The sequence below is a fragment of the Panthera pardus genome, unplaced genomic scaffold (genome assembly GCF_024362965.1).
Source record: "Panthera pardus isolate Hobbes unplaced genomic scaffold, ASM2436296v1 HiC_scaffold_11, whole genome shotgun sequence".
Classification (NCBI taxonomy): Eukaryota; Metazoa; Chordata; class Mammalia; order Carnivora; family Felidae; genus Panthera; species Panthera pardus.
This window is the reverse complement of record NW_026526666.1, coordinates 106,196,190-106,223,158: the sequence shown is the minus strand read 5'-3', so window position 1 is coordinate 106,223,158 and position 26,969 is coordinate 106,196,190. Positions and strand designations below refer to the sequence as shown.

Genomic DNA, 26,969 nt, shown 5'->3' with positions numbered 1-26,969 from the left:
GAGCCCGGCCACTGTGAGTATGCCTGAAGCAGTTAGGTGCAGCTGCTGCTCCCAGGGCCAGCATCAAAAGGGTCCTGATTGCAGAGGCCTGGGGCTGGCCCTCTCTGCTCCTCAAGAGTGCCGTGGGGGAGGGCTTGGAGGGACGTGAGGATGGCACACAGGAGGTAGGAGAGTTGGTGTCTGAACGCGGGGTGGGCTGGGCAGCTGAGTAAGCCAGCATACTTATTGCCTACTGCCCTCCCTGGAGAGAAAACCCGGGACAGGGCCAAGTGCGGGCTGGGGTATCCACTCATAGGTTGTTTCAGGGCAAGTGCTGCGTATCGACTGAGGCAGGTGCTAATCATCAGCCTGGACAGGTCTGGAGAGACCACGTGCCGGACTGCACGGCTCTGTGGGACAACGCTGGGGTTCCAGACCCTTCACCAAGCCCCTGAGTGCCTCTTGGTATAGGCCACAAGTCAGCGAGGTGACTGATCACACAACCATTAACAGATGCCAGCAGAGGGCAGGCAGCCATGCTTACCCTTGACCCTGGCCCACCCGGGGCATCTCAGGCAGGATCTGGCCCCAGGCCCTGGGCAGAACCCAGAAGGAGTGCCCATCGTCCCCCAGTCTGCTGCCAGGTGAGTCGACCCGTGGGAATCCAGCCTGCTTCCTCTTTCTACCACGTCACCCAGTCCTGGCCTGCCTGCCTGCCTGGTGGGGAGGCTGGCAGTTTCTGGAGCTTGGCCTCCTGCTGCTACACTGAGCATCGTGCCTGTGCCTTCACTCCTCTGCCTCCTCCGAGAGCTCTGCCGTCCCCATGCAGGGCGGGCCCAGCTCTTTTTAGCACACGGAAAGTTATGTAAGGGAGGCTACCCCAGGGCACCTGGGGTTCAAGCACAGGTGTGTCTGGCACGCACCCACGCACACCTGCAGAGCATAGGCAGTGGCGGTACGGGCCTGGGTCCTCGGGCAGGTAGAGGCACTCTCCTGCCTCAGTTGGTGTCTGTGTAAAGTGGGGGAGCCAGTGGGGTTGCATCTTGATGGAAAAGCTCAGCTCAGAATCCCCCAGCATCAGTCCCAACCTCCTGATCACCAAGCACCCTTGAGTCACACCTGAGGAAGAACGTTCCCGAGACAGACGTGGCCACCAGGTCCTGCCAAGACCCTCGCCCACCGGCCCCACCTATGCTGCCCTCGGGGCCAACGAGGCCCACGCTGCCCAGGCCTCTGGCCGTAGAGCTGGTGGCCTCAGCAGTCAGGCAGGAGTGGGCAGCTAGGCTGGCAGTTAACGACAACTGAGACCTTCTCAAATCCCAAAGCCACCCTTCTGGAGAAGAAGCTGGAGCTAACCTTCCTGCCAGACTTCCTTCCAACCACTGCCACTTCCGCCAACGGCCAAGCTGTGGGGAGAAGATGGCCATGCTCACTCCTGAGCATCTCGGGTCCAGGATCCATGGTCCGTGTCGGAAGAGCTGCCAGGAAGCCAAGAGGGTTAGAGCCAAGAAAACAACCCCCACCACCACCACCACCACCACCACCACCACCACCACCACCACCACCACCACCGGTTGCCACCCCCGCCCCAGGGCAGGACCTGAGGGTCTCAGTTGCATGTGACCAGTAGGGACCATGGGACCAGGGCTCAAGAGAGGGTACCAAAGAGCCAGCCTGGAGGTGACCAGGCAGGAAGTGTGCACACACCCCACCCCTTCCAGTGGGAACACTGGGCAGACCCTGAGCTCCACCCACCCCCAACTGCCCGGAGGCACCTCAGGGAGCCCCCTCTGTGCTGGCCAGAGCCTCTGCTTAACACTGTGGTCAGTGCTTGGGGGAGTGAGGGGACTCTGCATTTGCACCAGGAAGGCCCCTCACCCTCCTGGAAGCAGGTGGGCCAGCCCCCAGGCCCAGGGAGGATGACCCCCACCCGCCCATGCCCACCGGGAATCCAGCACACGTGCAGGGGCCGTGGGCTCGACTTCACTTCTGTCACACCAGAATCTCCTAGGACCGACTCTGAGCTGCCCGAGGGTAGGGCCACCCTCAGAGGAATGAGCTGAGCCTGGGGGCCCCATGCAACACCAGCACCGACAGTGTCCAGGAGAGCCCCAGCCCGGACGGGGACACCTTGGCACCCCTAGACCCAGCCTCAGTGGAGGCTGGCCCTCAAAGTCCCGATGGGGGGTGTACTCCAGGTGGGGCCAGCATCCTACTGTCCTGCGGAGAGGGTGGAGTGCGTGGGGCCTCTGAGGCGTCCACACATCCCTTCAACACACAGCTATAGAGGAGTGACCGCATGGGCCCACACTGTGCCAGGGGCTGGGGATGCCCTGCCTGGCCCCAGCCCTCAATCCTGCTCCTCTGGGGGCCAGCGAGGCGGGGGAGGCAGGAGAAGGGATGTGCCCGGAAGAGAGGCGGGGCTGCTGGCCTCACTGCCACTAGATGCAGTCTCTGTGTCCTCTCTGCCCTCTCAGAGGTGGGCTCTGGGGTGGCCTCCTCCCCTCCCCACTGGTTGCTGACCCTTGGCCCTGGCACCTTCTGTTGGCCCCTTGGCAGTTCTCAAGGTGTTTCCCCAGGAGGAGGGAAGGAAGGTTTGTGCCTTCTGCCTGGATGAGCTCAGGGCACTGAGCTTCCTCAGGGCACTCGACTCGAGTCCTTCAGGGCACTGGGCATCGGTCGGCACAGGCGTGCCTCTGTCCCTGGCCAGGGCTCTTTCTCCCACAGGAACGCAGGGGCTCCCTCCAAGCTCCCTCCACGCTGCCCTTGGCTGGCAGGGACTCTGACCAGACCTGAGCCGGGGCCTCCAGGGCCGTCCTTCCTGAAGGCTCGTTTCTTCAGCCTCCTGAGCCACAGGTTACCCCTGTTCTCATTCCAGAGCACCTGGGACCTTCCCGTGCTGCTAGGAGGCCTCCCGCAGGACAGTGCGTGCCCCACCTCCTTGGTAACATCGCCTACCCCACAAAGGGAAATTGCTTGCGTGGTGGCAGAGGCCTGAGACACCCCAGGCCCGTACTGAGGTTAGGGGCTATGATGCTTGGGGAGGGACCAGTGATATCAACTGGTCCCACCTCTGAGCCTTGTGCAGGAAGAGGAAACAAAGGCCCATTCTGCACTTAAGGAAATGGGCTCAGAGAGGTTGAGTAATTTGGGCAAAGTCCCACAGTAAGTGACAGAGATGTGATTTGTACCCACACCCGTGTGAGTCCAAGGCCTGCTCTCCCCAGGCGTGAAGGCATGACTTCCCTCTCTAGGCATCACCAGTGGCCATCTGCCTCCTTCCAGAGCCACAGGGCTGATGACCCCACCCCTCCTCAGAGCCCAGGCGTCCCAGCAGGGCCTATTGGAAGTGGGGCTCCCTCCCTCAGCACCCATTGGGGGCAGGGTGTAGAGCCTGCCCTGGGGAGGGGGCAGTGGGGCCTGAGCTACGCCCTCAAACCTGGGATCAGGCTGAGGATCTGGTCGCTTGGGATGGTGAGGCCTCTGGGTCATCCTGGGGACATGCTAGACGCCCCCTCCCCCCAACTGGGCCAGAGGGGTGGGGTGTCCTGGGTTGTCCTGCCTCTGGTGCACCGTCCGGCCTCACACAACGACAATGAGGCCAAGGACTTCAACCCCCCCAGACCGTGTGATTTGGCCTCGAGTGTGGTGTGTGTTGTCAGCATGTGGTCTCAGCGCATATGTGGCCAAGACACGTGGTGTCTCATCTTCGTGGGAGGCGTGTTGTCTTAGCGTGTGGTGTGGTCAGCGGTGGCCATATTATATGGTAGGAAGGATGAACTGTGTGCCACAGGCCACCAGGTGCTATCTCCACACCCAGGCCCTGGGTTGTTCCCACAATTAGAGCCTGTCCCAGCAGCTGGGCGGCTGGCCCTAGACACCTGAGTTCTGGGAGCGGAGGCCCCTGCCCAGTGCCCCTTGGCCACAAATACCTGTAGTCGGTGCTCGCAGCGTGAGCCAGGCAGGCGGTGGGGAGCAGGCATCCCTCCCGGGCCCGGCAGGAGGTAAGCAGGCAGACAGGCGAGGGGCCAGGGCACTGCAGGGTCTGCTGGGAGTCGGGTGTCTGACCCAAGAGAGCTCTGAGCGTCAGGAGCTGGGGGAGGGGAAGGTCCGCTCAGAGAGAGGCAGGGCAGCCATCCAGGGGGGTCTCTTCTCCCCCCAAGAGCCCTTTACCCCTAGGCCTGGCGCCCAAGGCTCTGGGCAAGAAAGGCTCACCCAGGGGGAGGACCCCCATCCCTGCCCTCATGGCTTCCCCTTCCAGGTCCAGAGTGGGTGTGCCTGCCCCCGCCAGCCAGGCCCCTCCCCGCCTCACCCCACACCCAGCCAGCCTGTTATAAATAGGAGGCTGCCTGGCCAGTGTCGGGCCACATCCCGCTTTGCCTGTTACCCACTACAGCGTCATCATCAGGCCACCCACCACGGGAGAATGGAGGCACCTGCACAGGAAGGCTCCAGCTTCAAGGTACCCAGGGACACCTGATGTGCCCATGCCGGGGCAGGGAGGGAAGGTCTTCTCTGGGGGTCTCTCTAGCCTGAGGTGGAGGGCGCCGTGTCCCACGTGTCACCTGGAGCACCAGCACGTACAAGGGGCGAGAGATGAGGGTCGCGTAGTCCCCACCGGGGGCTGGGTGCGTGTGACAGGAGAACATGCATTTGCACACGCACATGTGTGTGCGAGTGTGTCCGAAGGGGCCGCCGCCCCTGCTCCTGCTGTGTCTGGCTTGAGGCTGCTCGGATCCCGAGTGCCCACATTCACCCCAGTGCATCCGGGGCCCTCTTCCCAGGTGTCTGGACCCTGCCCCTATCTCAGGAAGCCCTGGGGGCTCTCCCTGGTCCTCCAGATCCCCACCTTCGGGGCCTCCCCTTTTCCTGCCCTGATAGCCCCAACTGGGGCAGAAGGGGGCTGGTTTGGGCTACACGTCTGGGGGAGGGTACACACGGTTCCTGGATTCAGAAAGAACCTTCTGGAGCTCCTCTTGCCTAACCTATAACACACAGCTGAGGATCCTACCTCACCCGCGAAGGCCCGCTCTGATCGTGGGGGACACGCATGTGAGCGGAGCTCTGTGCACGTGAGACCCACCATTAGCACCCTGTGCTGGTACCTGCTCCTGGCCAGGCACGAGGGAGGCCCGCAAACCTGAAGCTGGGAAGGGAGGCCAACCTACCCGCACCTGTGCCTATGGCCCTGCGAAGCCATACCTACAGCCTGCTCCAACATGCAGGTTCCCGGAGCTCACGGGAGCAGCCTGTTTGGGTGTACCGGGCCGGGCATGTGCTGGCAGATGCTTATCCGCTGCCCCTGGCTCAGCCCCCTCCCCAGGCGCCTCAGGAGGGGGCCAGAGCTCAGGAGGCCATACCCTGGGTGCAAGAAGGCCTAGTGATTCAGATCAAGATGCGGACAATGTGGAAAGTCCACCGGAAGCCCATGCAGTGACTCAGCACATGTTCAGGGCTCACAGGCCTGGCCTAGTCAGGGTCCCATGTCCCTGTGTGCTGGAGGAACTGGGGGTCTGGGGGCCCTGGTCTGTGGCTCTACTTCTCTGGGGCCCTCAGGTCCCCACCACTGGCTGGCCCACTGACCCCTGCCTGCTTTTCCTGAAGCCCAAGGTCCACAAACAGGGCTTCGCTGGGGACACGACTTGGTAGGTGACGCCTCACTGTGGGCCCACGGCACCGAGCGACACTCAGGCCTGACGCTTGGCCCAGACGTGGCCGAGCAGCCTGCTTCTGTCCGTCCCAATCAAGTGTGGCCGTACTGGCCACTGAGGGTTGGTAGAGGCCGTTGGGGCCCAGAGTTTGGTCTTTCCAGGGCCCCAGACTTTCCACATTGGCTCTGGGCCAAGGACACAACCCAGACAAGCAGGCCACCTGGCCTGCCCCTCCCCCAGAGGCCCCGGTCCCACTTAGGGGACAGTAGCAGAGACCCACCCAGCCTCAAGCCAGCCTGCAAACAGTTTCAGGCAGGGCTTAGACACCATACCCTCCACTGTCCCCATCCCCACCAGCCAGACCCAGCTCTGGCTGCGATGAGGCATGCCTGAGGAGGCCGCCTGGTGCCCGGCCAGGGGTTGGGGGGGGGCGGGGGGGGTGGGGGGATGGCTGCAGGACTGGTCCCGAGCCTCTGATAGGGCCTCTTTCAAGCATCAGCAGGCTGGGCTGTGCCATAGGCGGCCGAGGCCCACAACTGTCCCTAGAGTTCCCAGGGACAGAGAACGAAGTCCTACCAGCCTGGGGTGAGGAGGCCTGAGTGGGAGTCAGGCCAGGCACCAGGCAGGGGCCACACTAAAGCTTGCTTCTTGGGCGCAGGCAGGAGCTATGGCCCAGGCATCCGGTGGCTCCCCAGAGTCCCACGATGCCCAGCTGCCACCGCCACCTCAGCCCGAGGACGAGGAGGGCCAAGGGGAGAGGCTCGTGGAGCTGCATGCCTCCTTCCGGGAGCTGTTCACCTTCTTCTGCACCAATGCCACCGTCCATGGTGCCATCCGCCTCGTCTGCTCCAGCCAGAACCGCCTCAAGACGGCATCCTGGGGGCTGCTGTTCCTGGGTGCCCTGGGCGCACTCTACTGGCAGTTTGGGCTCCTCTTTGAGCAGTACTGGAGCTACCCGGTCATCATGACCGTGTCCGTGCACTCGGAGCGAAAGCTCTTCCCGTCGGTCACTCTGTGTGACATGGACCCGCACAGGTGAGGGTTCCTGACTCCTCACCTCTGCAGCCTGCGGGCGTCTCCCCAGGTGTGGTCACAGTGGAAGCTCCACTGGCTCAGGAACCCTGAGACTCTGGTTGGGGAGTGCGGGGTGGGACGGGTACCAGACAAGGAAGAGCCAGTTGGAGCTTGCGGTGGTCAGTGTCACCCAGACGCCCAGGTGCTGGGCCGCCTGGAGCAAGGGTTCGGGTCGGGGGGTACCGGAGAAGAGAGCGGGATAACATTCCAGGCGGGGAGGCAGAGGGGGCAAAGATGGGGGGAGCAGCGGCTGTGCCGGAAGGTTGGTGGAGTGCACACGGGCTCCAGGCCAGGCTGGGGGCGGGGGTGGGGGGGGGGGGCTGGCCTCACTCTGCAGCCCAGTTTGAAGCTCAGGCTTCCCGAGGATGGGGCGAGGCCGCTGTCCCCAGCGGTATCCCGTGACTGATGCGGGGGACTTTAGGGGGTGGCCCTGGCTCAGCTCACCCCCTCCCTCGCCCTGACCACTCCACCCGCCAGGCCGAGCTCAGTCCGCCACCATCTGCAGGCACTCGATCGGTTCGCCCGGGAGAACATCCGCTCTCTCTACCAATTCAACTTCAGCGAGGACGGGGATGTCCCCTTTGCCGACGACCAGGGCCCACAGCCTGCCTTCTACCTGGACCGCAGTGTCCGTCTGCAGAGGCTGAGCCACCCAGGTGGCCAGAGCAGAGTGGGTTTCAGACTGGTGAGTGTCCCTAGGCCTGAAAGGTCCTGGCGAGCCGTCATTCTGCAGGGCTCTGCGTTGGGCGTGGGCAGGCAGGGAGGCTGTGCTGTGCTGACCCCATGCCCCTCAGTGTAACAGCACAGGCGGAGACTGCTTCTACCGGGCCTTCTCGTCAGGTGTGACAGCCGCCCGAGAATGGTACCGCTTCCACTATGTGAGCATCTTGGCCCTGCTGCCCGCTGCCCACGAGGACAGCCACCAGAGCCACGGTGGCCACTTTGTCTTCTCTTGCCAATTCGACGGCCGGGACTGCCAGGCCCGGTGAGTAGGGGTGGGGCGGGCGGGTGGCTGCTCCCCTCGCTCCACCCTGCAGATATGGGTGCCACCGCTGAGTTTCCTCCAGAGATGACGCAGGTCATAGTCCCTCAGGCCACATGCAGTGGGGTCATGGGTCAAAGGAGGGTGCTGGTCTGAGTGTGGCTCCCGGCTCCAGGCACTTCCAGACGTTCCACCACCCCACCTATGGCAGCTGCTATACCTTCAATGGTGTCTGGGCTGCGCAGCGCCCGGGCATCACCCATGGTGAGTGCCAGCCGCAGGCGGAGTGGGGGAGAAGGCATCCTGGCCAGCCTGGCCTCACCCCGCTTCTTCCCCCAGGAATCAGCCTGGTCCTCAGGACTGAGCAGCAGGACCACCTCCCGCTGCTGTCCACGGAAGCCGGCATCAAAGTCATGATTCATGAACGTGACCACACACCTTTCCTGGAGCACCAGGGTTTCAGCATCCGGCCAGGGACCGAGACCACCATCGGCATCCGAGAGGTGGGTGCGCCCCGTCCCCCCCACTCCCCACTTGCCTGCCTCACCCTGGGGCCTCAAGGGCCGGGACAAGAGTGGGACTGTAGCGTTCTCCCTCTCCCCAGGACGAGGTGCGCCGGCTGGGGAGCCCCTATAGTCACTGCACCGACGGTGTGGAGGGTGTGGGCGGGCAGCTGCTGTACAATGCCTCCTATACCCTGCAGGTGAGTCTGGGGCCATGGGGTGGGAGGAAGGGAGCGTCTCAGGGAGGACCCAGGGGAGGCCGAGGGAGAGGATGGTCAGGAGAGGAAGTTGGGGGGGGAGGGACGAAGTGGGGAGAGGCGGGGAGGGCTGGGGGAAGGGGGGAGGGGGTGATGGAGGAGGGCCCAGGGAAGGCAGGTGCGCTGCTGAGAAGGAGGTGAGACAGGACCTCCTGCACGCTCTGGCGGAGGAATGGCTGCCTCTGGAACCTTCAGCCCGTGTTCCCTGCTGTCCCCCCAGGCCTGCCTGGTATCCTGTTTCCAGCAGCTCATGGTGGAGACCTGCTCCTGCGGCTACTACTTCTACCCTCTGCCGGCAGGAGCCCAGTACTGCAGCTACTCCCGGCACCCAGCCTGGGGTGAGACCCGCCCCGCCCCGTTCCGCCCCGCCCCGCAAGCGTCCGCCCCGCCCCGTTCCGCTCCGTTCCCCCTCGCCCCCTCCGTCCCGCCCTGCCCGCTCCTCCCCCAGCCCCCGCCCGTTCCACCCCGCCCCGTTCCGCCCCGTTCCGCCTCGCCCCGCCCGCTCGCGTCCGCCCCGCCCCGTTCCGCCCTGCCCGCTCCTCCCCGCCCCACTCCGCCCTGCCCCGCCCAGCCCGCTCCACCCCGCCCCGTTCCGCCCGCTCCGCCCCGCCCCCCTCCGCCACGCCCTCCCCTGGGGGTGGAAGGAGGTCAGGCCTGGTCAACCTAGAAAGCTCTCCTCCACCCCACCCTGGGTCGGGGTGATGGGTTCATCTGTGACACCCCCCCCCCCACCTCTGCAGGCCACTGCTTCTACCGCCTCTACAGGGACCTGGGGACACACCGACTTCCTTGTGCCTCCCGCTGCCCCAGGTCCTGCAGGTGAGTGGCAAGTGTTGGGGTTCAGGGTCAGGAGTCACTGCCATGGCACGACAGCAGGAGTGCTATGGGGATCTGCCTCTCCTAGGGAGTCTTCCTACAAGCTCTCTGCCGGGACCTCGAGGTGGCCTTCCTCCAAGTCAGCTGTGAGTCCGCTGAAGGGGTGGGGTGAGGGGCTGACAAGCTGGTGGGCCTCACAGGTCCCAAAGAGCCCACCCTGGACCAGGCTGTACCCCTGCTCTTACCCCTGCCCCACAGCACCCTGAGGGCTGGGAGGAGCAGTGGCCACAACGAGGCTTCTGTGTGCAGGACTGGATCCTGGCTGTGCTGGGCAAGCCAGGCCGCAGGAGCTCAAGCCAGAGCAAGAGCCCAAGCCCAAGCCTCAGGTGGGTGCACTCCTCCTCCTCCTCCAGAGGTCTCATCCGGGCCCCTCCCCCTGACAGCCTTGCCCTTCTGGGCCCCAAGGAGGAGCCCTGCCCCTCACACCTCTGCCTTGCCCCAGGAGCAACATGGCCAAGGTGAACATCTTCTACCAGGAGCTCAACTACCGAACAGTGGAGGAGACACCCGTTTACTCGGTGAGCCAGCCGGGAACCAAGAGCTGTGGTGGGGGCAGGACCAGCCCTGGTCAGACCCCCCGGGGCCCGGCCATGGCGCAGCCCTGTGCACCTGCTCACCGCCCACTGATGCCTGCAGGTGCCCGAGCTGCTCTCAGCCATGGGCAGCCTCTGGAGCCTGTGGTTCGGCTCCTCTGTTCTCTCTGTCCTGGAGCTGTTGGAGCTGCTGCTCGATGCCGTAGCCCTCACACTGCTACTGGGCTGCCGCCGGCTCCGCAGAACTCGGGTCCCAGACGGGGCAGCCACAGTGGCGTCCCACGCCAAGCCGGAGGCCAGCCCGTTGCCCACTGACTGCAGGAACGACGTTAATCATCTGGGGGGCCCTGCTGGCCTCTTCCCCCATGCCGCTTCTGGGAGCTGTGGCAGGAATCTTTGCTGAAGAGTTAGGCCAAGTGAGAGCCCCAGCCTCCTGACACCTGAACCAGCCTGAGCTTGTTCTGACCCTGAGGAGTATGGGAGCGTTGGGCTCTCCTGGCTGCCCAGAGTGAACCAGACCAGCCCCACAGAGCCACCACCGGGCAGCCAAGCCAAGCCCGGGGCCCAGGAAGCAGCAGCACGGAGCCCGCAGGCAGGCAGGCAGGCAGGCACCAGGGTGCCCAGCCCATTGGGCCCTCTCATCAGCCCAGTGGTGGCCCAGGGGTGGCCTCACTCAAGGAGGCCCAGGGCAGGGGGGAGGGGAGTGTCCCCACCACTCTGGATTCCTGCGTCTAGTCTGTACGTACCCGTGAGTGTGTGCGTGCAAGGGGGTGGGGGGGTACCTCCACATGGGAGTGTGCCTGTGTTTGGTGTCACTGTCACGTAAAAACGTAACGTGTGCTTCTGAGTGTGCCAACATATCTGTCTACACCTACGTGTAGGTGTGTGCGGGCATCAGGCAGAGCCTTCCTTAACTCAGGACAGGTGGAAGGAAGGGTAGGGCCAGGCCAAGGTCACCTTGGTGACCTTGGGCTGCTTTATAATAAAACTTGTGATCTCACCTGGTGGCCGAGTGTGTGCACCTCCCCAGTCACCCTTCCTGAGTAAGCTGGAAACCCCAGGCTGCACCACCACACCCCTCAGGGCCACGGACATGCTGTGGGGGCCAGGGGGCAGGAGGGCAGCTGTGCCCACAGCTAGCTTGTAGAGCCAGGGCTTGCCCAGGAGACAAGACCAGACCCAGATCACCCCCACCGCTTTGCATCCACTCCTACTCCCTCCAGGGGCCACAGTCCAGGCCAGAGAAAGGCGGCGGGCCCAGGGAATGGGGCCTGTTGGTGTTGGGAGTCAGTTTCCATCAAAGAAGCCACAGGTCCCCAGCAGGTCCCCAGCAGGTCCCCAGCAGGCAGAGGCTGGGTTCTGGCTTACTGTGTCCTTTGGGGGCACTGGTGCTACCCCACTCAGGGCCACCCCTTGGGGAAGGCAGGTGACCCGGAGACACCCCTCCCCAGCTGAGACAGAGTGGAGTGAGGCGGGTGAGCCAATGACAGGCAGGGGTGCAAGCAGCGGTTTATTAACTGTGATCTGGAGCAGGGGGCGGGTCCTGCCAGCCCGAGGCCCTGATGCAGGTGGTGGGGTGGGAGGTGGGGGCAGAGCTCAAGCAGGGAGAAAGGAGGGAGTTAATTCTGCTCTTTAGGGGTCACGGCCAACAGGCAAGGGAGATGGGGGGGGGGGGCGCTTAGTCAGCACCCACCTTGCCGCCAATGGAGCCTCCCTGGACAGTTTTTGCATAGTGACCAGCCAACTGGCCTTGGCCTGACCAAGGATGTAAGTTGGGGAGAGGCCCAGCCACTGCCCCAGGGCTCCAGGAAAGGGGAATGCAGAGCGAACACCTTGGTGGGCCCTGGGGAGTGAGCTGAGGGACCCCTGGGCCCATCCGAGGGCCCAGCTAGAGGAGCGAGGCAGGTGAGGGGCAGAACAGAGCTGCAGGAGCCCCACCCCTCCCCCCCCCAGCAGCAGGCAGAGCCGGGCCCGTCCAGGTGGCCCTCGAGAGTCCACAGAGAAAAGACACAAGACAAAGTGAGAAAGAGATCGTTGTAGAAAATCCGCTCAGTCTGTGACAAAGAATGTCGGATGCAGGGGCGGAAAGTGCCAAAGTCCTTTATGCACCGGCTCTGGGCCAAGCGCCTCTGGAGGAGGCAGAGACAGGTCTCGGGCTGCCCAGGACTGGGGCCTGCGTGGCCAGCCACGTGGCCTCGGGACGCCCGCGTCCAGCCAGGGCTGAGGCCCCAGGCCACAGCCCAACCCCCCCCCCCCCCCAGCACCCGAGAAGCCCAGCCTGGATGCCGGTCACTAAGTGAGGTACGCGGGTTGATTCCCTGGATGGGCTGTCCCCTTCTGCCCTTGAGAGGCGCTGGTGGCCAGCCACCAGCCCCAAGGCCTAGCAGAGGGGCTCTGGGGGTGTGTAGGAGGGACCCAACTAGCAGGTCAGTGTTCCATGGCAGTAAAGGCGGGGGCACGAGGTGACACCGGCCCCAGAGCGGGGGAGGGAGGGTGGTTCTGAGGGGCACAAGGTGACACGGGGCCTTGAGGGTGGTTTGTGACACGAGCGACCCGGGCTCCCGAGGAAGGGGCCACCTGAAGACGTAGGGTCCCCGGGTGTGGCGAGGGGCATCAGATGATGCAGCACCTCCCAGGGGGGAAACGTGGGGCTTCAGAAGACTCCGTGCCGGGGTCCCTCTCACGGCCCTGGGGGTCGGGCAGCTCCCGGGAGGGCAGAGCAGGCGGCTGGGGCTCCGGGAAACGGCCGGGGCGTCCCGGGCAGGGCAGGGGCCTGGCCGCCCTAGCTCTCCTCCAGGTGGAGGCTGATGAACTCCTGGATGCACCTGCGGTACTGGAGCTCCGTGGGGCTGCTGCCCGCCAGGGGGCCCGGCGGGCCCGGGGGCGCCTCCGCCTCTCGCATCTCCTCAGCCATGCGGGCCAGCCGGAGCCTGGGGGAGGCGCGGCGTGAGGTGTGGAGGGGCGGGGAGGGCGAGAGCGGACGCGCTCCTTCCCCCAGAGCCCCCAGCCTTCGCGCCCCCCCCCGACGGCCCCCCCCCCCCCCCCCCCCCCGTCAGCGCTCACAAAGTGACGATGTCCGCGTTTGCCTCCTGGATGGCGATGCTCAGCGGGTCCTGCTGCTTGTGGTCCAAGGCGTGCTGGTCGGCCCCCCGCTTCAAGAACAGGCAGACCTGACTGAAGAAGGGTGGAGGGGACGGGTCGGGGCTGGCCAGGGGCGGGAGGAGGTGGCCCCAGCCCCCCTTCCCTGGGCGGGCAGGAGGGGCGCCAGAGACTCACCCCGTGCGTCCCAGGAGCGTGGCGTGGTGCAGCGGCGCCCTGCCCCGGCTGTCTCTTTGGTTCACGTCTGCTCCGTTTTGCAGAAGGAATTCACAGACAATCAAGGAGCCCTGGGGAGCCGAGTACAGTCAGGTTAAGCTGAGGAAATGGCTCCTGTCTGATCTCCGGGAGGTGGGGGGGGGGGGGGGGGCGGGCACAAGGGCCCCTTGTGTGGGCGCCGGAAGAAAGCGGGCTCTGAAGATGCACCTGTGCCCTGTGCCACCCCCCTGCGCCTGCTCACCCCCAGCACAGCCTGCACCAACGGCGTCTTGCCCTCGTCCTCCGCGTCGGCCCAGTTGACCTCTGCCCCGTGCGCCAGCGCCATGGCCAGCGCTCGGAGGTCTCGGGTTCGCGCCGCTCGGTGCGCCAGTAGACCAGGGTGCAGCTCGCGCACGTCCGCCAGGCCCCAGGCCTCTGCTTCTCCGTCCGCCTCCCCGCTGGACTCCTCCGACTCTGCACCCTCTACGGGGAGAGGTGCTGCGGTCAGGGGCTGTGACCAGGCCGGGGGTGGGACTGGGGAGGGCCGGGGCGGGGATGGGGGGGGGGGGCACACCCACCCTCCTCAGTGACGCTGTCCACAACAGAGCCTGCGCCAAAGGCCAGAACGTCAGAGCTGCCATCAGAGCTGCCTCCTAAGCCACTGTCGCTGCTCAGACCTGCGGGGCCCGGGGACAGAGGGGGTCCTTAGAGCTCCTGACTCCTGCTGGAGCCCTGCGGGAAGGCTGGAAGCCCCATCCATCCTCCAGGGACAGGATCTGCTGCCACGAGGGGAGGGGAGCCCTGCCTAGGATGGGGGGTGGGGTGGGGAGGGGAGAAAACCAAGGAAGGGCTCAAAGGAGCCAAAGTAACGCATCAGAGAGCACAACACCAGGGGAAGCCACCCCCCACCCCCCAGCAGGTCAGCCCTGGCAGGATGGATGGGCGGAAGCATGACCACGCACAGAGGATATTCAGCCCTGTCTGTGCTGAGTGCACCCTGGGAGGTCACTGTGCAGCAAGGGGTCTTTGCCAAGCCCTGGGACACCCCCACCTCCTCTCCCCCTCCCCCACTCTGCTGAGCGAAATCTCAGCTGGCTTACCCAAGGGCAGCCCCAGGCTTAGGAATGGTGAGGCAGCGCCCTCTGCCGCCTGAGGGCACGCCCTTGTCACCCCCAGCAGCCCTGTCTGTTCTTGGCCTGGGTCCACGCCTTCTGCCTACACTGCCCAGAAAGGCTCTACAAGTGCTCCAGACCACTGGGTGCTGGTAAATCGTTAACAGGAAGCCCTTGGCGGGAAACCCTGCTTGTAGCATGTGGCCCCCAACTCCAAGAGGGGCTGGGAAGGGTGCACAATTCTCTCAGGGGCTGGCTCCAGCACACAGCTGTCCAGGCCCCCAGCATGCACATGCGCGCGTGCACACACGTACCTTTATGCCTATGCGCACATCCAGCCACACGCCCGCATACACTCCAATGTGCGCGCCGCGCACACAGTTCATACACATCACTCTCGAGGATCAGGGCCTCAGTCTCCAAGTCAGTGGCCAAGTAACCCCAGACCCTTGAGATGCTATCTCAACCTTATCCCTGCTTGACCCCTAAATTCTCCCCAGCCCCAGCCCAGTCCTTCCTGCAAAAAACGCCTGTCCCTCTGGTCTCCGAGCACATGGCTAAGGCTGTCCACACTCATCCACCTCAAGATGAGCATGCCTGGCCCTGCTCTGCTGGCCTCACTGAGGGGAGTCGGGTGACAGGGGCCAGGGCCCTCACGGCACTTACTCCGTGGACCGGCTGCAGCAGCCCCAGCATCGAAGTAGGAGAAGAGGGAGTCCAGCTCATCCGGGCAGAAGAGAGAGTCCCTCCGGAACTTGCGCTCCACAGCACCTGCTGCGGGGAGGTGGGGAGACTGAGACCCAAGGCGAGGTAGGGTGCCCAAGTCATGCCGGTAGTCCCTGCCTCCCTCCTCCTCCCTGCTGGAGCCCGTCCCTGACTCTGCGTGGGCACGTGAGCTAAGGGAGCAGCCTGCTGGCACCTGAGGACAGAGCAGCCACAGAGGGCAGGATGGGCTCCAGCCGGACCTTGCGGCGGGCAGCGGGGACCCGGGGGGAGCTGTGGTGGCGCTGGCACTTTTGCGCCCTCCAGGGCCGGGGGACGTCCCGGGCTGGTGCCGACGGTGGCTTCCGCAGGAACTTCTTCTCCACATACTTGTCCTTGATCCAGGCCTCCTTGTCCTGCCTGCACCAGGGACGGCCGTGAGGCTGCACCGCGTGCGTGGGGGCTGCCCTGGCCCCGTCTAGGCTGCCCCCCCCCCCCAACCTCACCTAGGGCTGCTGGCTGTGGGCTTCCTGCCACCTGGCCCCTCACACTGAGCCTCGTAGATCTGGTTCACGGTGCTGTTTCCGAGCTCACACATCAGCTAGCAGGAGAAGGGGTGTGCAGCATCAGCCCCAGGTCCTGCCCCTCCCTCTCACCCCCGCCCCCAGGCTTGCAGACCCGGCTCCTGCCGCAGCCGCCACCCCCTGCCAACGGTCTGAGATGGCCTTCATACGTACCTTCAGCAGCTCTGGCTCCCAGGAGTCCAGGGTCAGGGACCGCACCTTGGAGCAGTGGACACCCAGGCTCCTGGGAGGTGAGGAGGCAGGGGTGAGTCAGGGCGTGGCTCTACCCCAGCACCTCAGCCCCCGCCCACCCAGTGGGCGCACCTGTGGATGCCGGAGCACTCGATGCAGAGCAGCACCCCCAGGTTGATGCTGGCCCAGCGGGGATCCGGCTGGCCACAGTCCCCACACTGGCTATTGCCAGCCACGTTCTGCACACGCTGCAGCACGCTCTCGCCCTTGACGCTGCGCTCCCGCGAGTCCGTAGCAGAGTCGATGCTGCTCGTGGATGGAGACGCCGTGCGGTCCAGCCTCTGGGGATGGTGTGAGGGGCCACTCAGCCCTCAGGAGTTCCAGCCTCGGTCGCCCCGGTGGGCCCCCTCTCCCCCCCCCCCCCACCCAGAGATGCCAGCACAGGCTAGGACGCCTGCAGCGTAAGCCTGCGTGTCCGTGTGTGCACGCATACTCGCACGCACGCACACACGACGCGCACACCTACGTGTGCATGAGCACGTGCTCACACTCACACGCACGCTGGCACGCGGCCTGCAGGGGCTGCCTCTCCGCAGCACGCAGGCACGTGTGCACACACGTGGAGGGTCCCGAGAGGGCCGCACCTCACTGTAGCAGCTGTCCGGGCTCTCCCGGTAGGCAGAGGCGATGCTGGCCTGCACAGCTTGAACCCAGGCCTGCCGCAGCTTCTCTGAGTCGGCCTGCAGCATGCAGCTCCTAGGGGAAGGGGACCATCAGGCCGGGCGGGCGGAAGGGCTCCCTCCTCCACCCCGCCCCGGGTTGGGCCTCCTCACTTGGTGGGTGACACGACCTCAAAACAGAACCTCCGTTCGATGTCCTCACATGGCTTCACGGAGCACAGACGGAGGTCATCCACCACCACGGTGAGCACGTCCTGCGGGCAGCACCACCGGGGCCCTCGCGCTCAGCACGCAGCCCTGGCCCTGCGCTGACCACCCGTTTATCGCTCCATTTTAGAGACACAGACCATCTGAGACCCAGGTGGTCTCGGCCCTCGGGCGGCCCATTCAGGCTCAGCGTCCTCAACCCTGTGCAACCCCCGCCGCCCAGCCCGCCCCGGGGTCCAGGCGGGGAGGGGCCCGGCTGTCACTGACCCAGCCCCAGCAGCCCTGAAGCGCACCTTGAGTTTCTTCTGGTAGACCAGCTGGCTGTTCTGGATGGAGAACCAGCGCCTGGGCAGGTGGATGGGCCAGGAGGGGGTCAGGCAGGGCCAGCCCCCTGTCTAACCCCGCAGACCCCCTGAGCAGGCCCCTCCCTCACCGGTTCCACGTCTTGAAGGCATTACTGGCCCTCTTGAAGAGGTAGCCCTCCATCACCACACCGCTGGGCGCGTCCACATCAAACTCCACTTTGGGCTCATCGTAGGAGAAGTCCTGGGGGTGGTTGGAGCCCAGCCCCCAGTGAGTGCCCGGCCTGGCTGCGAGGACACTGCTGCCCTGCCAGGCTCCCCCAGAGCCAACGCTGAGGTGGGGCACTCCTCTGACCCCAGCACGGACCTTCACCCTGAAACCCCACTGAGGCCAGACGCCTCACACTACAGCTGAGGGCCCCAGCCCACACCCCCAGTCTTGTGGGGCCAGCAGGCTCTCGGATCAGGAAGGAAGCTTCCTGCCCCCATCCTGAGTCCCCCGTTCACGTTGCCAGCTGGGCCTGCTCCAGCCAGCCTGACAGAGAGCTCCATTCACAGAGACTGAGGAGACACTGGGCGTTGTCCTGTGTGTCCGGCGGCAGGAGAGGAGGCCCGGCCACCTGCTCCCCTGGCTGAGTGGGGGCAGAAAGGGACAGCTGCTGCTGTTCCCGCGGGGGATGCAGTCCAGCTCAGCCCAAGTCCCCGCTGGTGCCAGCCGCCGCCGCGTGCTCGCAGCAAAGTGAGGTGTCCTTGGTGCTGAAGCTCTGCGGGGCGGGGGAGGGCAGAGGCCCCGCCCTGCCTGCTCAACTGCTCCCCCCCCCCCATTCCCTCCCCCAGGGCACTCCCACTCACCTGCAGCAGCGTCTGAGGGGGCCAGGAGCAGGAGGGGGTGCAAAGAGGGAGAGAGAGCCGATGAGTGGGCTCCCAGTGGTCTGGGAACAGTCACTCCTACGTGCAGCCCACCTCTCTACCCTGGGGCTGTCTGGGCAAGAGCCAGCAACTGAGGCCTCAGAGACCACCACTGGCCTCAAAGGAAGGAAACCCCGGGTCCCCGCTCTAGCCCCAGCCCCAGCATCTGGAACCCGGATGGGCTGGCTCACCTGCCCACCCAGGGCTGGCCTCTAAGTGACCCCTAAGTGACCGATGCCCCTCCTACTCTGCCGTTTGAGGCTCCTAAGAATGGAGACCTCTCTGGAGAGAGTGGGCAGCTCAGTCGGCTCAGTCGTTAAGCATCCGACTTCAGCTCAGGTCATGATCTCACGGGTTCGTGAGTTCAAGCCCCGTGTCAGGCTCTGTGCTGGCAGCTCGGAGCCTGGAGCCTGCCTCGGATTCTGTGTCTCCCTCTCTCTGCCCCTCCCCCACTCGTGTTCTGTCTCCCTCAAAAATAAATAAACGTTAAAAAAATTTTAAAAAACAAACAAACAGAGACCTCTCCTTCTGAGCACACATTTGTAAGCGAAGCAGTGTGGGCAGGCCTGGGGGAGAGGGGTACTGGCTTCTTGGGGTCCCCCTTCCATGCACGGAGGTCAGGGGGTGCAGGGCCTCACCCGCTGCTGGATGGCAGCATGCTTTCGCTCCATCTCACGCTTTTCCACCGCCGAGTCGATCACCAGCTGGTCTAGCTGTGGGGGAGGGGCACCAGGGAGGGGCATGAACATTCTTCCTGAGACCCGGGTCTTGGGTCTCGCCCCACCCCGCGGGCTCACCTCGGCTGCCAGCTTCTTCATGTAGGGGTCCAGCTGGTGCAGCAGGCTATAGCCCTGCTGGAAGAAGCTGTGCTGGGCGTGCATGAAGGACAGCATCTGTAGGCAGGGGCGGGGGGGCACAGGTGGGACCAGGCCCCCAGGGGCCCAGCAGGTACACTCACATCCCCTGCATCTCACGGCCTGTACTCAAGGCCAATGCCCCCCCCCCCCCCCACCCCTACCAACCAGTCACTCACAGAATCCAAGATCTCGAACTTCTTCTTGGCCTGGAGAACGTTGATCTGCCAGGGGAGGGGTGAACGGGTGAAGGGTGTCAGGGACGAGGCAGCCCATGGACTGTCCCTTACCGCAGAGTCCTCTCAGGCTTGCTTGTGGTTCCCTGAGACCCCCAGCTCATCCTCAGCTCCCTGCACTTGTGCCAGCCTCACCCTCCCACGGTCAAGGAGTCCCTCCCCACGTCAGGACCGTGGGTTCCTCCCACGGGCAAAGCCAGAAATTCTCAGACCTGCTCCCAGGCCTTCCAAGGCCCCCTCCGCAAGATCTTCAAGGCCTCAGCCCCACCCCTGTCCCCAGCCCACCCTTGCCTGGGCACCCCGCCACCCTGTCCCTTCCCAAGATCTGGCATGTCGGGTTTTCTGGAGGCAGAGGGGCCCCTCTGAGCAACAGCTCTGTCTGTCTGTCTGTCGGAATACAGAGCAGCCTCCACCCCCTTCCAGGCCACAACTGCTCTGTGCCCAGCCGCTGACCTGGAGCACATAGTCTAGTGCCAGGTGACGGAAACACTTCCGGGTGAGGGTCAAGGCACCTGTGGCCTCCTCCACCTCGTGGGGCCGGTGCCGTGGGGCCTGGGCATTCCTCACGAGGGACAGCTCCATGTCCTCCCGAACTTTGTCAAACTGTTTCTTGGTCTCCTTGAATTTCCGCACATCCCTGAGGGCCAGCAGGTGTCAGGCCAGGGTCTTGGGAGGGGTGCATGTAGGGTCTCCCACGTCCATGAAATGCTCTCCCTCTACTTGTGCCCACTCTGTGCCCCCAGGCAGGGCCTCCCTTCCCCACCTGCCTGTCCCGGCACCTCACCCCCCAGCTACGGCTCTCCTCCTCCTCCTCCTTCTCTCCCCTCCCCTATTCTCCTCCTCCTCTTCCTCCTCTCCCACCAGGGCCCCTCCCATGATCCAGGGCCTCCCCCTGCCCTTCACCACCTCACTCCCAGGACCAGTCCAGCCTAGGGAGACCCTCTGCCTCACCCTGGACCCGACTCAAACTCAGATTCAATTCTACATCTTCACCTGGGGGGGGCCACAGGCACCCCAACTGCACATGAGGCATAGAGGTCAGGCCTCAGTGCAGCCCCCACCCCTCCCACAACCTTAATGCCTTCTATAGCCCACCCTCACTCCTTGCCCGAGGCCCTCCTGGCTACCCTGTGTGCACCTTGACCCCTCACCCTGCCCTCCAGGCACTGTTTCCTTGACCCCAGGCCTGTCCTACCTCCAAGCCTTGGCTCCTGCTGAGTCCCCCACCCACAGTCTTGAAGGCAGGCCCCAGGATCTCCCCTCCCAATCAGGCGTGGCTGTATCTGCTCCCTGTGCTACCACAGGTGCCACCACCAGCCCCTCCCAGGGCCAGCAGAGGCCAGGCCACAGGGCTCTGGGGGCCACTCACTCTTTGACGAAGTTGTGCAGTTGCTGCCGCACAGACCTCTGGGCCTGGTCAAACAGGATCTGTGGGCCAAGGTGGGGGCGGTGGGGTTAGGGCTCCAGGGACCAAGCCCCTGTCACTGCAGATGAGGACCAGGGAAAGCCCTGCCCAGCCCTGCTTGGGCTCCAGCTGTTTGCCCCCCCCCAGAGCCAGCCTCACAGGGTCCAGGGGACTGGGCGTGGCCCCAGGCCTGGGTTGATGCCCAGAGGCCACAGCTGTGCCCACCTGCCCATCTCCCCCACTGGGCTCTCAGCCAAACTAGAGACCAGAGCACCACCCCATGCCAACCCAGGGCAGGCATACACAAGACACGGCCTCCCGGCCCTGGGAGGCCACCTCAAGGATGGCCAGGCCTACAGGAGAAAGAACAGGATTAGAGCCCAGAGCTTCCAAGGGACTCGACCTAGGAACAGGTCAGGGGTCCCTACAGCGCTGACCAGACCCATAGTCAGATCCCTCCCAACATGGGAGGAGGGCTGGGCCCTAAATGGGAACAGACAGACTGACAGACAGTGCAGAATGAGCTATCCTGAGCTGGTTTATTTCTAAACTTCCCCTGCGGGGGTGGGGCTCCTTGTTTAGTCTGGGATCTGGTTCCCAAGCCAGGGTCTGACCACCCACATGTGCCTTGGGCCCTATTCTGTGTGTCCTGTGCTGGGGGCTCTGAGGGGCTTGAGGTCACCAGACCCAGCCTGGGTAGCAATGAGATTGGCAGTTAACCAGGGGACGTGGGGTCAGCCTAGGAGATACTTCTGCCGCCTGGCCAGAGACCCCTGCTCAACTGGGGGACCCTGGACCAGCCTCTGAGACCCCATTGCCCTCAGGCCTCGACTATGCTGCCACCTCCTCCCACCCCTAGGATCCAAATAACCTCCCCACTGCCTGGCCCTCACCTGGGACGCAGCAGAGCACCTCAGTGATGTTCCCCCCACCCCCACAGACTGGAAGAATAGGAACGTGGCTTCCCAGCAGCCCGCCAGCTCAGCTCCCTCTGAGCCAGCTGACAGCCGTTCCAGGCTGGGCGGGGCCTGCGGGGAGCCAGCGGGGGGGGGGGGGGGTGGGGGGGTGGAGGGGGCGCCTGGGATGGGAAGCCAGAGGGATGTGCCCTTGGACAGGCCCCCATACCTCACCGCACTGTGGCCAGGGCTTACCATGTGGTAGTTGACCATCTCCTGCAAGCTGTCTCCAAACCTCTGCAGACATTCCTAGGGGGAGGCGGGGTAGGGGAGACCCCTTGCTCAGATGAGACAGCTGTGTTCCCAGGGTGGCTGGCACCTCCTCACCCACAGGTATCCGAGCCGCCCACCCCTGCGGCCCAGCACAGATGCCCACCTGCTCCCAGGGCCTGGGCACAGTCAAGGGGCTGCCTGCCTGTGCCACCCCTGTCTAGAGGTCAGAGATCAGCCGCCCCCTCACCGAGATGACGGTGTCGCCCTGGCACTGCTGGGACAGGTCTCGAACACCACTCACGAAGAGCCTGTTGGTCGTGACATAGGCCTTGCCAGCCTCGATCATGCCACTGCACAGCTTGACCAGCTACGGATGACGGAAGGAGCCACATTCTCATGGCCTGCAAGGGGCGGCCCTCGCCTCCTCCAAGAGATCAGGCCACAGAGGCGGGAGCCCCCCAGGGCCCATCGGGGCCCGGGACGCAGCCGTGCGAGCCAGCCCTCCCTGTGACCCACGTGGAGCCGGGAGGGCAGCAAGGTGCCGGGTGCGTCTTGGCTCCAGAGCAGAAGGCTGGAGCAGGACAGCGAAGCCCAGACTGGGGAACCCAGGGCCCAGGTAGGCTTGTGGTCCTAGCCAGGGGGCTGGCAGGACCAGCCAGTGAGGGTGCTCAGGGATGCTACCCCTCCCTCCTCCCTCTTCTCCTCCCCTGCCCCTGCCCTCGGGCCCCCAACCCAGCCACTCAATAGCACCCTCCCCACCCCGTCCCTAGTAACAATCCCCACCCCTCGCCCAAAAGATGGCAGCGGGGGACTCACCAAGGCCTACCCCCTCTTGACAGGAGACACACGTGTGCCGCACGCGCCCCCTGGGACAGGTATGATAGGTAGGGTACAGCCGGGGAGAACGAGGCACAAACCCAGAGGGAGGGGCCAAGCCCTGATCACACACGCACACACACACACACACACTCATACACGAGCCTGTGTGTGAGCCAGGTCAGGGCCAGGCACGGGGGCAGAGAGAGCAGCCCAGGACCCTCCATTGACCCCTGGGCCCCGCCTTCACCTTGTCTAGTTTTGCCTCGATCTCCACCACGTCTGTTTCCACCTCGTCAATAGTAGCCCTGCAACAGGAACACAGGTGGCTGCAGACCCGCCAAGCCACAGCGCCCCCAGCCCCACGCACCTCTCCGGGAGGGTCTGCAGTGAGAAGGGGCCGCTCGGCTTAGGCCACCCGCTCCCCTCAGCCCACTCGCTGTCCTACGCTCCTCAGACACGAGGAAATAGAAGCCGGCAAAGGCCGATGCCCCCTGGGCAGAGGGTGTGGGACTGGGACCCGGGTCCAGCTGACTCCAGAGCTGCCCAGCACCCACCACCACTCCCATCAGAGAGAGGCCCAGTCGGCTGTGATGGCAGCTGGCTGCTGTGGCCCCAGGGAGAGAAGGTCATCAAGTCCCTGAGGACAGAAAGAGGGGCTGCTGGTCACCCTCCTGGCCCGGCCACTCCAGGGCTGAATTGACCCCAGATCCCACCTAGGTCCTAGGGAGCCTGGGGCCAGCCAGTCTCAGGGCCCGTAAGCATGGGCCAGCTGCTGTCTCCGGTCCCGGCAGATTATGAGACCCCAGGATAACTGTTGGACGGGTGCCCCCTGACTCCTCCAACCTCGGAATACCAAACAGCACAGTCTGCTCAAAGGGAGTGGTGGGTCAGGCCTCAGAGGAGCCCACTCCCACCGGGACAGCCTTACAATGGGGCTGCCTCAGGGAGGGAAGAGTTAACGAATGACATCACCAGAGAAGCCACAGACGGGAGAATCCCCGGAAGGCAAGGCAGATGGATCTGGCACGTGACCCCCTCCCCGTGTTCTGGGAACAGGAAACAGGGAAAGAGGGCCAGGATCCTGGCCCCCCCCCCCCCAACCCACTCAGCTGGTGAACTGGGCCCATCTGGCCTCCAGGGGATGAAGGACAACGGGGACTCAGGGTCGGGGCTGACAACAGGGCCAGAGGTGAGAGGCAGAGCTCCAGGGACAGGTCTTAGGTCAGGGTCAGGCAGAGCAAAGGCCACCCAGGTCTAGTGTCCCCCCCCACCCCCCTGCTGCCCTCATGGCCAGCGGGGGGGGGGGGGGGGGGGCGCTGTGTTCCAGTGTTTCCTAGTCCCTCACATGCCTACAATTTGGAGTTGTGGGGAGGATGCCAGGCAGCCCCAGCCAGCGACTTTGGAAGTTCCCCACCGCACTCACTCCCTGGCAGGACACGGGCTCCTCTCTGAGCGCCATCCCTTCCAGTGGGGCTAAGGGGACTCTGAGTTCCAGAGAAGGTACGAGACACGCACCGGGAGTGGATGCTGCAGCTGGAACCCTGGCTGCCCCAACCGTCCTGAGCCGCTGCACAGAGAGCTGCTGCCTTTGGGCAAGGCCGGTGGAGGGTGGGGGGGTCCCCCACAAGGGTGGGGCTGCACCAGATGCTGATGAGTGTGCTCATGGGAGTCAAGTGGGTGCTCAGCAGAGAGCAAAGCACCAACACCCTGTCCTGGGAGCCCTGGCCCCCAAGGACCCGAGACCTCCTTTCCTGTCCCCCCCCCCCCCAGGATTTCTTCAGCAGCTTGTATGACAAGGAGGAGGGTGAGGCAGGCTCTCCCACCAAAGCCATGACTCAGCGCCTGAAGCCCCACCCAGGGGAGGGGGCACTAAGAACTAGGGGGCTGCGCCTCCAGGCCTGTCTGGAAGAGTCTGGACTCTCCCACGTGCATCCCAAGGCTGTGGGGCTCTCCCGAGGCCAAGAGCATGTAGGCAGGGTCCTTCTTCCCAGGTCTGAAGCCACCTGGCCTCACATCACTGGCCACAGCCTCCCACCCAGCCCCACTCTGGCTCATCTCAGGCCTGCCACCGGAAGTCCCTGTGGGGGAGGAGACAGTGGACCCCCAAGAGAACCTCAACGCCCTGTTAAATCACAGCCCAACCGCCAAACCAACACGGTGTAGCTTCTACGATCCAAGGTTCAGATGAATCTCCTCAGCCCCCCTCCCAGGCCCAGCTGGGCACTTTCCAGGGGTAGCCCCTCCCTGCCAGAGGAAGCATGGCAAAACCCAGGCAGCCACTGCACCCACTGTGAGCCACAGTGGTGGCAGACCAAGCTAGTGGGAGGGAAGGCCAGGAGGTGAATGCGATGCCAGTGCCCCCAGTCCGACAAGGCAAGGTGGGCCTGGACCCCTCCACTCCGGGGGAGAAGGACCATGAGGTTTCTGAGCAAGCGGGGAGGGTGAGGCTAGCGTGCCTCAGCCAGGACCAAGACCCTGGCTATGTCTCCCCCTACGGCCTGGGTCCTGGAGGGCAGTGGGGGGGGGGGGGGGGCCACGACTGTAGGTGCCTGAGTTGCTCACACCCCCTCCCTCAACCAGTCAGCAACAGAAGATGGGTGAGCGCAGAGGGTCCCCCCAGCCCCTCTGCCTGGGGCCCCTTCCTGGACCGACCCCTGACTCCTCATCCGTAGCCTCCCCAAGCCTTTGTGACTCTCTGTCCCTGTGTGACGGTTGTGCAAGGGACCCAGGGGGAAGAGCACCAGGGCTGAGGCTCACCGGTCCATCCACACACAGGTCCTCATGCCAGCACACCCAAGACCCAGCAGGCACACACACGCATGACCAAGGACACATGTACACAGAAGCATGGTAGAAACACTCACGTGCAATCAAATGTGCATGTAGGCAGTGGCACAGAGTACACACACACACACACACTCAAATATGTATACACGATACACACAGATGTACAGATACACATGCCTACTGTCAGAATACACGTGTGTTTAGTGCCAGAACTCATATGTGCATGATAAACACGTAGTACGTGTATACATCCGTGTACATATCCACACAGAGAGGTTACTAAGTGACACGTGCACACGCACTCACGCAGGCACACACCTATCCCTGGTCTGCATGTACACATCAAACATGCCAGCCCAGGGGTGCGGCCCACCCACACATTCACGTCCAGGATCTGGCACCTCAAGGGAGGGTCCAGAGGAGCAGAGCTCACGCATATGCACCAGAACACAAGCATATGCACCTGCCACACAGAGGGTGCTTCGTGGTGCACGTGGGTGAGCCCACCTGCACTACCAGGAAGGACTAAACAGACAAGCCCAGGGCTGGGTACAGGGCAGGACCCCCACCCGAAAATCCCACCCAGTCTGCTCAGCCTAGGGCCCACACCTCCAGGCCCCTAGGTCACCCCTGCCAAGCAGCCAGCCCTAGACTGAAGCGTGGCTCCTGCTGCCTGACCCCCATGCACTGCTTTGGGCACAGGGACCAAGACACATTCCAGGGACTGACGCTCCTGGCACCCAGGCCACCCCGGCCAGAGAAGGACCGCAGGGCCAGGAGGGCCTCAGCCCCGTGCAGGTGGCCAGCTCGATGGTGCAGACACAAAGCGGGGGTGGACACTCCCACGGAAAGGTGGCTGTACCGGCGGCCACCCCACCCCCACGCGCGCACTCTCCGCGCGAGGTGACCGGCACAAGGGGCATCTTTTGTTCAAGGCCTTTGGGCCCGGGGCTGCGGGCTTTGTCCGAGGCGGGGTCCTCCAGCTCCCGCGCCCCCCCACCCCCGGCTCCCGTGCCCCGGCTCAAAGGCGACAACGACGCCCCCCCCCCGCCCCGTGCGCCCACCCTCGGCGACCCCGGGTGCCCCGAGGGGGCGGCGACCCCCGCCGACCACAAAGGGCCCGCCGCCCCTGGGGGCGCACCTGAAGCGCGGCGAGTCCTTGATGCACTCCTCGAACTCCACCGTCATGGCTGCGGCGGTGCGCGGCGCTCACTGACACGAGGACCGCGGCGCCCCGAGCGGCATCCCCGGCCGGCCCGCTCGCTCCTCCGTCAGCCGGCCCGCCCGCGCCGCGCTCGGCGCCCGCCCGCCCCGGAATGAGGCCGCCGCGCCGCCGCCCCGCCCCGCCTGTCACTGCCGGGGAATGTCGCCAAAGTCCGCCGCCCGCGCGCGCCGCCGGCTGTCACGGCTGGGGAGCGTCGCCAATGTTCGCCGCCCGCGCTCGCCTCCCGCTGTCACTGCCGGGGAGCGTCGCCCAACTCCCCTCCCTGCGGCCACGGCCACGCCTGGCTCCGGCCCGGACGCCCCGTCGTCCTGCCGCCCCGTTCCCAGGCCACCGCGGGCTGGGAAGAGGGTCGGGCCCAGCGACAGTCGCCGGTCCGCGAGGGGCGGGGAGGGCGCGGGACCGCCCGCTCCTGCGAGGCGGCCGTTACGCAAGTCGGGGCGTTTGCGAAAACCGCTTGCGCGGATCGTGGGCACGGACCCACTCCGGGACGGTGGGAAGTGGGTGAGCGGGCGAGAGGACGGATGAAAGAGCGCCCGTCCGCGGGAGCCCCTCCCGGGTGCCACTGTCCGAATCCGATCCACGCGCTCCTCAGCCCGCTGGCAGTTTGCACCCGCTCCCTAAGTCCGGCCCCTCCCCTGCTCTGGCCTTCGGCGGCCTT

At 64.9% G+C, this 26,969-nt stretch overlaps 2 protein-coding genes and 1 long non-coding RNA gene across 6 annotated transcripts; 2 read left to right on the top strand and 1 right to left on the bottom strand.

The window, feature by feature from the left end:
* Positions 1–4,158: 4,158 nt before the first annotated feature.
* SCNN1D (sodium channel epithelial 1 subunit delta) lies at positions 4,159–10,855 on the top strand. Of its 3 annotated transcripts, none has more exons than XM_053899117.1 (13): positions 4,159–4,441; positions 6,289–6,665; positions 7,182–7,389; positions 7,499–7,689; positions 7,772–7,950; positions 8,026–8,189; positions 8,291–8,389; positions 8,667–8,784; positions 9,187–9,265; positions 9,351–9,408; positions 9,521–9,648; positions 9,765–9,840; positions 9,959–10,855. In XM_053899117.1, exons 1-13 carry the CDS (start codon positions 4,406–4,408, stop codon positions 10,256–10,258), a joined length of 2,013 nt encoding a protein of 670 aa, XP_053755092.1. In that variant the 5' UTR covers positions 4,159–4,405; the 3' UTR covers positions 10,259–10,855. The 3 variants fall into 3 exon arrangements, with proteins under 3 accessions (XP_053755092.1, XP_053755093.1, XP_053755094.1); XM_053899118.1 differs by having other exon boundaries at positions 4,166–4,441; positions 9,572–9,648; XM_053899119.1 differs by having other exon boundaries at positions 4,174–4,441; positions 7,862–7,950.
* A 497-nt stretch (positions 10,856–11,352) lies between these two features.
* On the bottom strand, positions 11,353–26,946 carry ACAP3 (ArfGAP with coiled-coil, ankyrin repeat and PH domains 3). 2 transcript variants are annotated; one of them, XM_053899116.1, is made up of 24 exons: positions 26,228–26,946; positions 22,547–22,604; positions 21,728–21,847; positions 21,463–21,516; positions 20,276–20,334; positions 19,360–19,543; positions 18,850–18,894; positions 18,614–18,709; positions 18,455–18,529; positions 17,760–17,771; positions 17,039–17,151; positions 16,899–16,950; positions 16,552–16,652; positions 16,363–16,474; positions 15,851–16,059; positions 15,701–15,770; positions 15,470–15,564; positions 15,181–15,383; positions 14,928–15,032; positions 13,728–13,826; positions 13,412–13,632; positions 13,132–13,241; positions 12,919–13,029; positions 11,353–12,785 (listed from the first exon to the last, which is right to left on the bottom strand). In XM_053899116.1, exons 1-24 carry the CDS (start codon positions 26,272–26,274, stop codon positions 12,638–12,640), a joined length of 2,499 nt encoding a protein of 832 aa, XP_053755091.1. In that variant the 5' UTR covers positions 26,275–26,946; the 3' UTR covers positions 11,353–12,637. The 2 variants fall into 2 exon arrangements, with proteins under 2 accessions (XP_053755091.1, XP_053755090.1); XM_053899115.1 differs by having other exon boundaries at positions 14,928–15,035; positions 26,228–26,939.
* LOC128775923 (uncharacterized) lies at positions 17,139–18,283 on the top strand. The gene is made up of 2 exons (XR_008420914.1): positions 17,139–17,646; positions 17,745–18,283. It is a non-coding gene; the product is annotated as an uncharacterized LOC128775923 (long non-coding RNA).
* Positions 26,947–26,969: the final 23 nt, after the last annotated feature.